The sequence below is a fragment of the Sminthopsis crassicaudata genome, chromosome 3, assembly GCF_048593235.1.
Source record: "Sminthopsis crassicaudata isolate SCR6 chromosome 3, ASM4859323v1, whole genome shotgun sequence".
Classification (NCBI taxonomy): Eukaryota; Metazoa; Chordata; class Mammalia; order Dasyuromorphia; family Dasyuridae; genus Sminthopsis; species Sminthopsis crassicaudata.
The window spans coordinates 40771820-40785993 of record NC_133619.1 but is presented as its reverse complement, the minus strand read 5'-3'; the positions used below and the strand labels follow the sequence as shown (position 1 = coordinate 40785993).

Below are 14174 nucleotides of genomic sequence, written 5' to 3'. Positions count from 1 at the left end.
CAGCAAGAACTCTTGCTGTTCCTAAGGTGCACTGGGTAAAACATCTGCTTTCTAGTAATTGGGATAAAGAATACAGCCTTTGCCTTCAACAAAGAAACTTAGAATTGAGTGGAGAAATATCCTCAATTAATGAACAAACTACTATCTTATATAGCAAAGGAATAATACATATAATCTTTCTGTGGGACCCTAATTCATTTTAAAGCAAAATATTTAATCTATGTAGCATAGCAGCTATGAAATAAATTTGTATAAGTGTATATTAATGGGTGGCTAGGTGGCCACAGAGTGTCAAGCCTGCCATCACAAAGGCTCATTTTAGTGCAATTTGACCTCAGATTCTAGCTGTATGACTCTGGATGAGTCATTTAACCTTATTTGCCTCATGTTCCTCATCTGTAAAATAAGCTGGAGAAGGAAAAGGCAAATCACTCCAGGAAATATAAGATCAAGAAAGGCAGCAGGGTGTAGGAGATAGAGAGCTGGTCTTAACAGGATATGGGTTCCAGTTCGGCAACATGACTATATGACTCTAGGCAAGTCATTCAACCCCTGTATTTTGAGCAACTAAAAATAAATTGCTGATCTTCAGTGGTAGAAAGCCCCAATGGGAGCTCTAAATGCCAATAAGATCACCAGTCTACTAGACTTGCACAAAGTACATGCTCAATAAATACTTGTTGGCTGACTGTTAACAGATGAGCCATATTCTTAGGATACCAAATTTTGTGTGTTGGGTGTGGGGGATATGTAAAGAGAGAAATCTTGGCAAAGTAGAACACCAACCTCAAAATGAGGAAATCCTGGATTTAAGCCATTTTAAAAACATTTTGCTGAGGCAATTCAGGTTAAGTGACTTGTTCAGGATCACACAGCTAGGACTGAATGTGAACTCAAGTCCTCCTGACTTCAGGGTTGGTGCTCTATCCACTGTGCCATCTCACTGCCATGATTTAAGTAATTTTTGATACAGGCAATGGAACTCTGGACAAATCATTTAATAACTAAGACTATAAATTTCAGAACAATTAGAGACTTACATTGGTGGGATTTCCTCACCATAAATTCTCTTACACTGAGGAACTCAGACTTTAACTATCTCTCCCAAAATAGATATATGGAGTTTTTAGGATGACATATGGTGTGATATAGTCTCTCATATACATTTCAGCTCCATGGAATAAGATGTCCTCCCAAATTACGTTTACATCTCTATTCTCATCATCCTGCCGCTAACTCAATCTTGATTGACACCACCTCCAGGAGACTTCTCTCTGATTGGAGGACTGGAGGGTGGAATACCAAATCCCTCCCAATGTCTTCCTTTATAGAGAGCCAGAAATGGACTTTTTGGATCAATCCACTCATGCACTTAATAAAATGTTTATTGGATTGGATATACATAATAAAATTAATATCTAGCATTTATATAGTTCTTTAAGGTTTGCAAAGTACCGTACCTGATATCTCACTGGACACAACACCTTATAAAGAAAGTACTAATATTATCCTCATTTTACAGATGAGAAAACTGAGGCAGGGAGTGGGTAAGTAACTTGCCCAGAGTAACACTTCTAAGTGTATAGACAAAATTTGAATTCAGGTCTTCCTGAGTTCCAGCTCTTACCCACTATGCTACCTGATTTTATATATATACATATATATATATATATATACACATATATATATGAGAGAGATACACATATATGTATATATTTGTATATGTATATGTGATTGTTACATAAATTATAATTTATATCATGTTATATATAAAGACATGTGTTAATGTGAACTTGAATGTTTCAATGATATGTGATTTTGTAGATGACACATCTCAGAATGTCATTTGGAAGAGACTTCAAAGACCATTTTGTCTAACCCATACATGAGAAGATTCATATAACATCCAACAAACATCCAGCCAGCTTTTGCTTGAACTTCTCCCATGGGAGAAACCTCGCTACCTCCTCAATCAGACAATCCATTTTATTTTTGAATAAGTCTAATTTTGGGGAGCTTTGTGCTTATATCAAAAGTCACTATCATAAAGCAGAAAGAGTCTGGATCAGAAATCAAGATGACCTGGATATGTCTCTTCCCTGCCATTATGGCCAAATCACTTTGCCTCCCCAGCTTTGGTTTTCTCAATAGTAATGAGGAGAAGAACTAAATAATCTCTATCTAGGTTCTTATAACCTCTAAGCCTATGATCTGCCTCTCTGGGACTTTAATCTGTCACTTCTAGTTCTTCCCACTGGGGCCAAGCTAATTTGTCTTCCATATGACAGTTCCCTGAAGCCTTCAGGTTAAACATCTCCAGTTCCTTCATGTAACATAATATTATCCTTACAAAAAAACACCCAGAACTGAACATAATATTCCTAATGTAGTCTCACCAGGACAATTACAATGGAGCTATTACCTCTCTTGTGCTTCATTAAAAACCCAATTTTCTTTTTAGTGTAACAATGCCTTGAATCTCAAACTTGCAAAGTTGATTTTTAAACTCAAACATAAGACTGATGAACTGCTGTCTAACCATGTCTTAAATCTCAAAATTGTGAAGTTGATTTTTGGAGCCCAAGTATAATACTTTACACTTATCTTTATTAGATTTCCTGACTATATTCAGCTCAGCACATACTCATTCCAACTATATTAATTTAAATACTATATTTAACTATATTAATTTAAATAAGAAATTGACACATCACAGCAGAAACACAAAACTTGGTATTGACTCCTTAGATATTTTTAGAAAGGTAACCTGTAACAAATACTAAATTGGAACTCCTTATTTGTAGACTCTATATGCCTTCCAAAATACAATTTTTGTTGTCTTCTGGTGGAGCTAAATAACTTAAAGAGTGAAGAAAGGTTTTATATTTACCTGTGCCATTGGTCCACAATTGCCTTGGATGGTAACCTCCAGATTATTTTAGGCTTGGGTTCTCCAGTGGCTGAGCAATTCAGTAGTAATTTGTCTCCAATGTTCAGTTCAGTCAGTTTTTGAGAGGCAGTTTCTATCCTGGGAATGGTATCCCTCTCTTCTACTATTAGGTTGACAACTCTCCTCTCTGAACCTGTGGAACTGGTAGCTATGCATTCATAGTTACCCCTGTCTGAAGAGGCTATATTTCGTATGTAAAGGGTCCCATTTGGAAACAGGAACCACTTGGCATTTATAAATTGTAAAGGTTTCACTTCAGTGCCATCAAAAAGGACCCAGTGAACAATGGGTTGAGGGTTTCCTTTAGCTGTACAGGGCAGTTTCAAATTTTCACCCCATATCCCAGTGACAAATTGTCTCTTTTGTTCCAAGATGATCGGTGGTGCAGCAATAACTTGTATCTTAACCGGCCAGGAATCCATCCCAGCTGGGTTATTAGCCTTGCAAGTATAAAGTCCACGATCATAGACAGTGAGTGTATTGATGACCAAAGTCCCATCAGATTTCACCATGGCCTGCTTGTTTCCCTGAGATGATTCTGAAATCACTGTTTGGTTTGCTAAAACCCAGGAAATTTTCGGAGTAGGCCTTCCTTCAGCTCTACATTTTACTTCCACAGAACTACCAGAGTGGGCAGTAATTTCTTTCATCTGGCCTTCCAGGATTCTAGGAGGATAGGTTATCACTGACAAAGTGACATGAAGTCTGTCTGAGCCATATTGATTGGCAGCCACACACAGGTACTGTCCACGGTCCTGAATGTTCACATTCTGAATGAAGAGAGTACCATTAGAGAATACTTCAAATGTGCTCTCCCGAATTTCTTCAGAGAAAACAGTTCCTGATAAAGATGAAAAGGAAAACACTTTGGTTTATGGGAGTCTTGTAGCTGTATTTTATGTGAAGGAAAAAAAATTTAAGGGAAGTTCAGTTTCTCTTAAAGTGATAGAAGGAAAGAAAATTTCAGTCAAGTTACTTTGAATGTAATTTTAAATGAAGTTTGTTACATAGCTATAAATTAGTCAGGGAATTGCATGGATTTTCCACTATCATTTACCATAATTGCATCTATTTAAAATTTTTAATTTTTGACATAATTATATTTTAATGCATTTCATTCTCTCTTTGTTTCTAGTTTTTCCACAGGCATTTTTCTTTAATTTACCCATATCAGATATGTATAAGCATGTGCTTTTATGCATATGAAGGGAGATACAAAAATAAGATATTGATATTACTACTCAAAAGATATAGATTTATGTGTATGGCTTTTCACAGCTTTAAACACTAATGACAACTATAAAAACATGATACAGATTTTTCCTGTTTTATGGCAAAATTATACTAACTAAAACAAAACAATTTAAAAGTTCCTGATGATTAGTTTGGAATAACTGTGTTTCTGTTACCAGGAAGGGTTCTGGAAGGGTTATTCAGAAATAACTAATATAAAGTGTTGTTGTTTTTTTAGCATCAACAAAATACTTAAGAATAAACAGATTGAAGTACCTGATGAGACTCTGGTCCAGTGAATAGTGGGAGGAGGATAACCAGTGGCTTCACAGGGGATGAAGGCATCTGAGTTAGCCAGTACTGTAAAACTAGCTGCTTTGCCTCCAACTATCCTTGGCTTTTCAAATCTATTTCTAGGCAGAGAGCCAAAGGTTAGGGGCTTGGCTGCAGTTGTTTCCTGAACTGCTTTCTGATCAAGGCTACTTTTGATTACATTCTCTTTCTGTCTTCCCCACTTTGGAGTATGTTGAGTGATGCTTTCTGGGAATTTGAGTTTGGTCAGTGTATTTGCTCCTGGACTTTTGTCTCTTTCAGCAACTTCTGGATAGGATTGTTGCCAAAATAGGTTTTCTGTCCAGAGAGGAGTAATCTTATCCTTGAAGCTTTGTGGTTTAACTGTTGTTAGTGGAAGTGCTGTCGTGGGATCAGCATAGATAAAAGGTGTTGTTCTAAAAGAGTTCTCAGTTTGAGGATGTGATCTGGAAGGTGCTTCAGTCTCAGCCTTAGACATGTGCCGATCAGTATGAAGACTTGTGGTTTCCTGTAGCTTTGGCTCATTATGAGCCATCATCTCAAAGAGGGTAATGGGAACTTGGTCAGTTACTTCACTTCTGGATAAGGTAATGGGGGTAGCTTTGGATACTTCCATGCTATCACTAGTCCTCAGGAATGGTGTTTGGCTAAACAAAGTACTTTGCAGACTTTTGCTAGGTAAGATCATAGTTTCAGTTATCTTTGTTAGCATCTGAGTAGTTGTTTTAGCTACTCCTTCATTTATTTCTGTAGCATTAAGGTTTAGTGGATGAAGACTATTTGAAGCTGAAACTCCTTTCATGCCCTCTGAAGGAGATTGGGTCACAGTAAAAATGCTAGGACTAATTAGAGGCTGAACTAGATTTACATTGGGTGGGGTTGTGATTCCTGATGAAGTAGTGACAGAATTCTCAACCTCAATACTACCCCGTGGGGTCACAATATTTTTCTGTGGTCGCCTTCGTCTTTGCCCTTTCCGTCTTCCAGGTCTAGCTGTTCGGCTTCTGATGACAATAACCGAGGGATGGGTAGTAACGGGAGAACTTGTTGATACAAAACCAACTGTACTAGATAAGCTTTTGGTATTTGCAGTGTTGGGGTAAAAAAACAAAGATGGAAGATTTGTCATTGTCAGGAGATTCCCAGAACTGATTTCTTTGGAAATACTGTCCTTAAGAGTGAATTTCTGAGTTATAGCTGGGATTTGGATCTCCTTTGATGAGAGAGTTGTGAAATGGAAGGAACCTCCGTCAGTGGGTACTACTGGGGTCACTTTAGGAGGAACTGTGATTGTGTTTGTTTGTGGGCTAGATTGATGGAGCCCCTTAAGCATTTCTCTTTGGGTATAGCTGTTGGCAAAAATTTGGTGCCAAGGAATTTTTCTTCTAAAAGCTCTTGTAAAAGTTCTCATACTAGGAGTAGAGGAGATGGAGATGACACTTGAAGGAGTTGTAGGATTGAGCGCACCTTTCATAGTCACTCTGGTACTGGGGATGGTGCTAAACAAAGCTGAGTGACTAATGTTCATTGAAAGGGTTTTTTCTGTATTCAGGGCCATAGGGGTAAAGGTCACCAATTCATTCTTTGGAGTTACATGTGTACTTTCTGCACTAGAATATCTCATTGTGTGAGTGATTTGCTCTAATTCTACATAAGACTTATCTACCTCTTTAAGTTCTGATGCTGGCTTTGGGTATGGAGTAGAGGGTGTTGATGTCATTTTTGCAGACTCCATTTTGGGGAGGGTGTTGTGCTCAGCACTTGGAAGAAGCAAATGAGAAGGAGCTGTGGTGACCACCATTCCAGGTGTACATGTTGGGCACTTCACATCAAGTTCTGTTGGAAGCAATGGTGTCCTTTCTTCAGGGAGGACCCTGAATCTTGATCTCAAAAAGGGATATCTGTGCCCTCTGAGGTTTGGGATTCTGCCCGGGCTGATAACTCTCCTCCTGCCCCAAATTTTCCTCCGTCTTCCATAATGTCTCATTAGTGGGGTAGAGGTAGCTACAGCACTGGTGGCCCAAACTGGATTCTGCATCATCGTTGTTATATCTGTGAATAAATTAGAGGTAAGAGTTTTTTGAGTGGTATGTGAATAAAAATTATCATTATTTGACTCATTCCCTATTATTACAGATAGATCAATAGAGTCTCTAAATACATGATCTTTTCCATCAAGGTTTGCAGATACATTAATGTTGCTATGTCTGCTAATGTCATCTCCTGATGTTGTGGGTATGCTTTTGGAATGTTCGTTTCTTTCCCATAAAGGTTGCTCATTTCTCAAGATTCTGGTTGTAACAGGCAGCAGAGAAGAGACTGTAGGTAACTGTTGAGTGGGGATGTCTTGCAGATTATTTGATGCGTTTATGTTAAAGTGTACTGAAACAGATGTGGGTAGATTTAAATTTGTATTTGAAGTGGGCTTTTCAGGACTTGCAGATTGTGATGTCTGTGGACTGACTATTGGAAAGATTTCCATGCCAGGAGAGATACTGGTTTCAGAGATGCCTGGTGGTGTTATGGGATCTGTAGTTACCGGACTTGTCTCCAGAGCTCTTGTGGTCAGGAGTATGAACTCCTCATCTATAGGCAAGACACCGGATGATTCTTCTCCATCTCTAGGGAATGTTGACAGTAGAGTGACTTGTGTAGGGGGTGTGGTTATGGCACTTCCTATTTTTTCTGGTGTGGCTAGTTTTTTAGCTTTTTCTAAAAATGCTGCCCATTGTCTTGGGTCAAGTCTTCGAGCAGAAGGAGGAAATTGTCTCCTGTGTTCTCTAAAACGTCTGTTTATTGGCTCTCCATGGCGGCTGTATGTCAGTTCACTGTAATTCTGCCTTTTACTTGGATTTGAAATGTCCTGTTTAGTCCCATGAGCCTCTGGAGGAACTGTGTTTTGTACTCCTGGTGGCTCCTTGAAGTTCATGGTGGTGGTCTTAGGTTCATCTTGCCCAGAACCATCAGCTTCTCCATCTTGATATTCTATATTGTTCCTTTTCAAGTCCACTGATAGTGGAAAAGTCAAAAAATCAACACCATATGGATTAGCTGCCACACATCGAAAATAACCACTGTCTCGCTCAGTGACCTTCAGTATTCTCAATGTGCCATCACTGAGAATTTGCTTGTCTCCTAAGGAGTGATGAAGTACAATGTTTCCAGGGAGAACCCAACTGATAGAAGCATCTGGGATCCCAGTGGACTGGCAGGGAAGGTCAAGTGTTTCACCAATAGAACTCCCATGTGCAGCCCCATTAATGTGATGAGTTTGCACATTTGGATCCACCACAGTAACCCTATACGTGAGGATATCTGCGTCATCATAATTGGTGCTGATACAATGGTAGAGGCCAGTGTCAAAGCCATCAGCTGTCTGCAGTTCTAGCTTTCCAGCTTTGTCTATTAGGATTCTCCCATCCTCACTTATATAAGGGGCTCTTACTTTGCTCCCATCTGCAAGAACCCACTCTAAGTGAGGACTGGGGTCCCCCTGGGCTGGACAGTCCAGTTCCATAGTCCCACCCACTAAAACAGTCCGCTCTAGCTTAGTAGTGTTATCTCTGGAAATCATAGTCCATTTGTGCTTGATTTTCCTTTCTTTTTCATGTGGTATAGTGACCTGGGCGTCTACCAGGTACCGGATGTGCAGGGTGCTGAGGGTGGTCACAGTCCTATCTAGTTGCAGTGATATCTGGTCCTGCATCAGCCATGATGGATCAGTCATTAGTTCTGCTTTTATATCAGTAAATATATCTTCATTCCTTGAAACAATCTGTTTATATTTATGACTGAGATGGGGTGTTTGGGTAAGGGAAAGAGCTCTTTCCAGTTTCAGTGGAGAATCACTATACATGGCTAGAATTCGCCACAGTGGCTGGATGTGATGGTGATCTATGTTACACACAAGGAAGGTGGAAAATGACGTATTCAATGTGACATAACCCCTCTCTTCAGCAAAAGAAATGGGTAATGTCTTAGAAGGCTTCTGAATACTGCAAGCCAAATGAGCTTCATTCCCAGACTGGTCTGTCAAGTTCATAGTTATCACACCCAGTGGTGCAATAAAATCTTTGGACAAGAGAGATATGGAGTCTCCTTCTTCAGGTAGGCTGAGATTCCTTATCTTTAGGGCAGAATCAATGCTTGGTTTGACACAAGTCAGGGCTTCAGTTGAAATCTCAGATAAGTGTTTGCCTTTGAATTTCTTAGGATTTGTGCATAGTGGACACTGCAGGTGAGTAGAGGAACTTCTGTCTCTTTTGCATTTTACTGTATCTGGGAATGGGGAGAGAAATAGAATAATTTAGTTATTTTCTAATAATAACTTCTGTATCTAAGAATTACTCCAAATAACTTCTATAATTATATTATGGCTAACAATATCATGTCTATAGTATATAGTAGATATAGAAGCTATACATAAAGATCCAACTTTGTGCCTGACACCGTATCACAATATACTATAAGATAAATGCATTTTGAAGGTGAAGCTGTTGTTCACCTAAAGATGAATATAAGTTGATGTCTCCTGGGATATTAAGAATTTTATTCTGAAAGGAAACTTAAAAGTAACTTGAGCTACCACCTTTACTTTATAAATGAAGAAATTGAGACTCAGAGATGTTATATCCCCCCCCCCCAGTTCTTGCAGAGTACCCAGCAGTAGCAGCAGCAATAACAACAACAAGCAGTATGGTAGGGTAGAGTGTGAAATGAATTTACAATAAGAGGCTGGACATCAAATCCCAGCTGTACCATTTCTTTTTACCATGTTGTAGAGGGCCGGAACTCTGAAGAAGACTACTTGAAACAAGGATACTTACAACAAGGTGTTAACTCAGTGGAATTGATGAGATGATGGTTCTCTAGTTCATATGTATACTTAGTACTTAGTATGGTGATGTAATGATTCTCTAGTTCACACATACATAGTGTTCTGTAATGATGTAATCATACCAGGGTCTTTAAGGGCTGAGGACTGGAAATGAGGCATTCCATGTTTGACCATCCTTCTGATGGCTCTCCTGCCTCCTGCACTCCTTCACTAAGATCAAGGCGGGTCCTGAGAACCTCCAGAAAGCTAGCCGGGACATTATACCATGTGACCTCAAGTAAATAACCTTAACTCCTAAACTTCATCTATAAAATGAAGAGATTAGGCTATATGACCTCTAAGGGCCTTCCTCATTCTGAGTCTATAAACATAATTTCAATCTAGATTTTCCAAATCCAAAATCTAGTAGTTTTCCCCACATACACTATTCTGTGTTGCCCCATGTCACTTATTGGGATCTTTGAATACCAAGATTTGATCACATTCCTCAAATTATGAACTTTCATATTTGGAAAAGACATCAGTGACTATCTGGTTTACTCTGTATCTATAAAAGAATCCCCTTAGTCTGAAAATCAATCAGTAAGCATTTATTATGCACCTACTATGTGCCAGGTACTATGGTATGTACTGGAGGTATAAAGAAAAAACAAAGTAGCCCTTGCTCTCAATGAACTTACATTTTAAATATGTATATGTTTAATTAGATACAAAATATATTCTACACAATGTCAGAGATGGGATACAGCAACAGGTGGGATGAAGGATCATCTAGAAGTTTAAGAGAAGTCTCCCAAAGGGATTTGTAGATTGAGATGAAGCCTTAAAAGATGTGAAGGATTCTAACATGGGGAGGTGAGGAGGTCCAGAATTACAAGTGTGGGCACCAGCCCAATGTCTCTCTAACATTCTCAACTTCTGTCTGAAGGCCTTCACTGATGGGGAACTGAGAGCATCATGACATAGCCCATCCACTTTTATTTATGAGGAAGTGTTTCCCTAGCATCAAGTCATCCAGAGCATCATGAGATAGCCCAATCCACTTGGAGATAAATATTTATAAGGAAGAGTTTCCCTAACATCAAATGCAGAAATTTGTCCTTTTTTGTAGCTTCCATACATTTCTCCAAGTTCTGCCTTTTAATCTTGCTCAGCCTCAGTTTTCTCATCTGTAAAATGGGGGTTGATCATAACAGCACCTCCCTCCCAGGCTTGTTTCTAGGATCAAATGAGATCATATTTTCAAGGTGATTGGTATAATGCCTGACACATAGTAGGAGCTATGTAAATGTTGGCTGTTATTATTATTACTATGCAGTAATAGAGAGTCTAAATGACTAGAGAGCTAGCCTAGAGTGTGGAAAATCTGAGTCTGACCTGTGATTTCATTCACAGGCTATACAAGCCACCCTTTCATCCAATGCAACTGTCCTAGGACTTAGTGTCAAAGAAAAGCCCTAGTCACTGGCAGGGGAAAGGTTTCGTATTCATCTCCAAATTAACCTCAGGAATTAATGAAGGAAAGGCAACCAAAGCGTTATCCACAAAGAAGAAGCAGAAAAGATTTTAAATGTAGGTAATTCTATTTTCTACCAATTCAGGCAGACAGCAGAAGCTCAAAGAACATTAATCATACTCCTAGTGATGTGGTTGTAGGCTCAGGCACTAAATGTTGTGATGTAGGAGAGGGCCAAATATTGGGGTTCAGTCATGTGAAGAATCACAGAGGCCATTCTCTTTGCCAAAAGGTAAGTTTATTGAGAAGAAATTATAGACGAAATGAAGAGAGACAATAGTCACTAAATATGAAATAGAGTTGGAAAGCACATAGCAAGGAAAGGATTTTTTTAACAATTAATGATGGAAAAGATAAGTTCCCTGGTGGAATTCACAATTAACCAGGAGAAAGGAAATACCACATGAGGTTAGTATATATGCCCTTAACTGGCAACTAAATCCTACAAAGGGGGTTAGTACCTGAAAAGAGTAAGTTAACTAAAAGAATGAGAAAGATGCCATAATGCATGGTGGAGATTTGAAAGGAGACAGACAAGAAGGCAGAATGGGAGGATGAGAGGAGAGAACACATGGCATGAGGGTGGAGTGAAGTGAAAGAAACCATTAGTCAGAGTGTCATGAAGGGCTGTAATCCCAAAAGGGATTCAGCCAAGATGCTGTGAGCCATGGACAGATTTATAGAAGACCTCTAACTTCAGAGATTTGACACGGAATTTGGATTTCTTGGCTGGACACCCATGGTTAGAGAGGGGAAACTCTACAGAGGGTGGCGTGGGATCACGGGGGTAAACTGACTCCTATCAGAATCTTTTCCTATGGAGCATTTCCTTCAATGCTTCATTATTTCTCAGCCAATCACACCCAGGATCTCATCACTATTATTTTGGTATGTTTCCTCTTATTTGATCCATATATCTCTATGAGGAAAAAGTAGTAAAATTGTTGTAATGTGTCCCCATTCCACAGATGAGGAAAATAAAGCTCAGAGCTGCTCTGTTAATTGATGGAGGACATATAGTTAGGAAGGAACAGTGCTGGGATTTGAAGTCAGGTCTTTTGACTCCAAATCCAAATCTGTCTAAACTAAATTATTTATTTATATCATCTTCACTTTAGAATACCTAATGATGATAAATTTACTTGAGGAGTTTAGATGGTGCTGTGAATAGAGTCTTGAACATGGATTCAGAAAAAACTGAGTTCAAAACCAGCTTCAGACCGTTATTTACCTATATGATCTTGGCCAAGTGACAACCTCTCTCTGCCTCAGTTTCCTGAAAATAGAGCACCTACCTCCCAGAGTCATGATAAAATGAATTAATACTCGTAAATTATGTGAGTTAATGTTTGTAAATTGCTTAACCATGTCAAGCAATTTAATCCCCCTGTTATAATGCTGGATTTAAAAAATATGATAGGTAAATCATCAGCATTTTGTCTTGTTTTGTTTTTGTTTTTGTTTTTGTTTTTGTTTTGCTGAGGCAATTGGGGTTGAATGACTTGCCCAAGGTCACACAGCTAGGAAGTGTTAAGTGTCTGAGACCAGATTTGAACTCAGGTCCTTCTGACTTCTGGGCTGCTGCTCTATCCACTGTATCACCTAGCTGCCCCAATCATCAGCATTTTTATATGTTACCAACAAAATCCAGAAGCAAGAGATACAAAGAGAAATTCCATTCAAAATGGCTGTCAATAGTATAAAATATTTAGGAATCTATCTGCCAAGGGTAAGTCAAGAACTATATGAACATGACTACAAAACATTTTCCACACAAATAAAGTCAGATCTAATCAGTTGGAAAAATATCAAGTGCTTATGGGTAGGCTGAGCAAATATAATAAAAATTACAATACTACCTAAATTAATGTACTTATTTAATGTCATACCAAACTCCCAAGAAATTATTTTATGGATCTAAAAAAATAATAACAAAGTTCATTTGGAAGAACAAAAGGTCAAGAACTTCAAGGGAATTAATGAAAAAAAATTGCCAATGAAGGTGGCCTAACTGTGCCAAACTTAAACCTATATTATAAAGCAGCAATCAAAATCATTTGGTACTGGCTAAGAAATAGACTAGTTGATCAGTGGAATAGGTTAAGATCACAGGACAAAATGGTCAATAACTATAGTAATCTAGTGTTTAACAAAGATCTCAACTTTTGGGATAAGAGCTCACTATTTGACAAAAACTGCTGGGGAAATTGGAAATTAATATGGCAGAAACTAGGCATTGATCCATATCTAAACTATATACTAAGATAAGGTAGAAATGATTTCATAATTTAGACACAAAGAATGATATAAGCAAATTAGAAGAACATAGTATAGTTTATCTCTCATATCTGTGGAAAATGAAGGAATTTGTGACCAAAGAAGAACTGGAAATCATAAATGAACACCAAATAGATAATTTTGATTATATTAAGCTAAAAAGTTTTTGTACAAACAAAACTAATGCAGACAAGATTATAAGAGAAGCAATAAATTGGGAAAGCATTTTTACATTTCTAAAACATATACAGAATTTACTCAAAGTTATAAGAATTCAAGCCATTCTCCAATTGATAAATTTTTAGACAAAGAAATTTAAACCATTTCTAGTCATATTAAAAGTGCTCTAAATCACTACTGATCAGAAAATACAAATAAAGAAAGTCTATGATACTACTACATACCTCTCAAATTGGCCAAGAAGATAGGAAAAGATAATGATGAATGTTGGAGGGGATGTGGGAAAACTGGGACACTAATACATTGTTGGTGGAGCTGTGAAAGAATCCAGCCATTCTGGAGAGCAATTTGGAACTATGCCCCAAAAGTTATCAAACTGTGCATACCCTTTGATCCAGCAGTGCTACTACTGGGCTTATATCCCAAAGAGATCTTAAAGAAGGGAAAGGGACCCATATGTGCAAGAATGTTTGTGGCAGCCCTCTTTGTAGTGGCAAGAAACTGGAAACTGAGTGGATGCCCATCAATTGGTAAATTGTGGTATATGAATATTATGGAATATTATTGTTCTGTGAGAAACGACCAGCAGGATGGTGTCAGAGATGCCTGGAGAGACTTACTAAGTGGAATGAGCAGAATCAGGAGATCATTGTACATGGCAACAACAATATTATACAATGATCAATTCCAATGGATGTGATTCTCTCCAACAATGAGAGGATTGAAGCCAATTTCAGTGATTTCGTGATGAAGAGAGCCATGTATACCCACAGAGAGGGCTGCAAGAACTGAGTGAGGATCATAACATAACATTCTCACTCTTTTTGTTGTTGCTTATTTGCATTTTGTTTTCTTATTCATTTTCTTTC

General features: G+C 38.3%; 1 protein-coding gene across 4 annotated transcripts in view; it reads right to left on the bottom strand.

Annotated features, from left to right (window-relative positions):
* IGSF10 (immunoglobulin superfamily member 10) overlaps nt 1-14174 on the bottom strand; it is a 28841-nt gene that overhangs the window by 3701 nt on the left and 10966 nt on the right. For all 4 annotated transcript variants that reach the window (XM_074298312.1, XM_074298315.1, XM_074298313.1 and 1 more), the window contains exons 5-6: nt 4460-8773; nt 2891-3791 (exon numbers count right to left, since the gene is read on the bottom strand). In XM_074298312.1, coding sequence (XP_074154413.1) covers nt 2891-3791; nt 4460-8773 — 5215 coding nt within the window. The remainder of the gene's footprint in view (nt 1-2890; nt 3792-4459; nt 8774-14174) is intronic.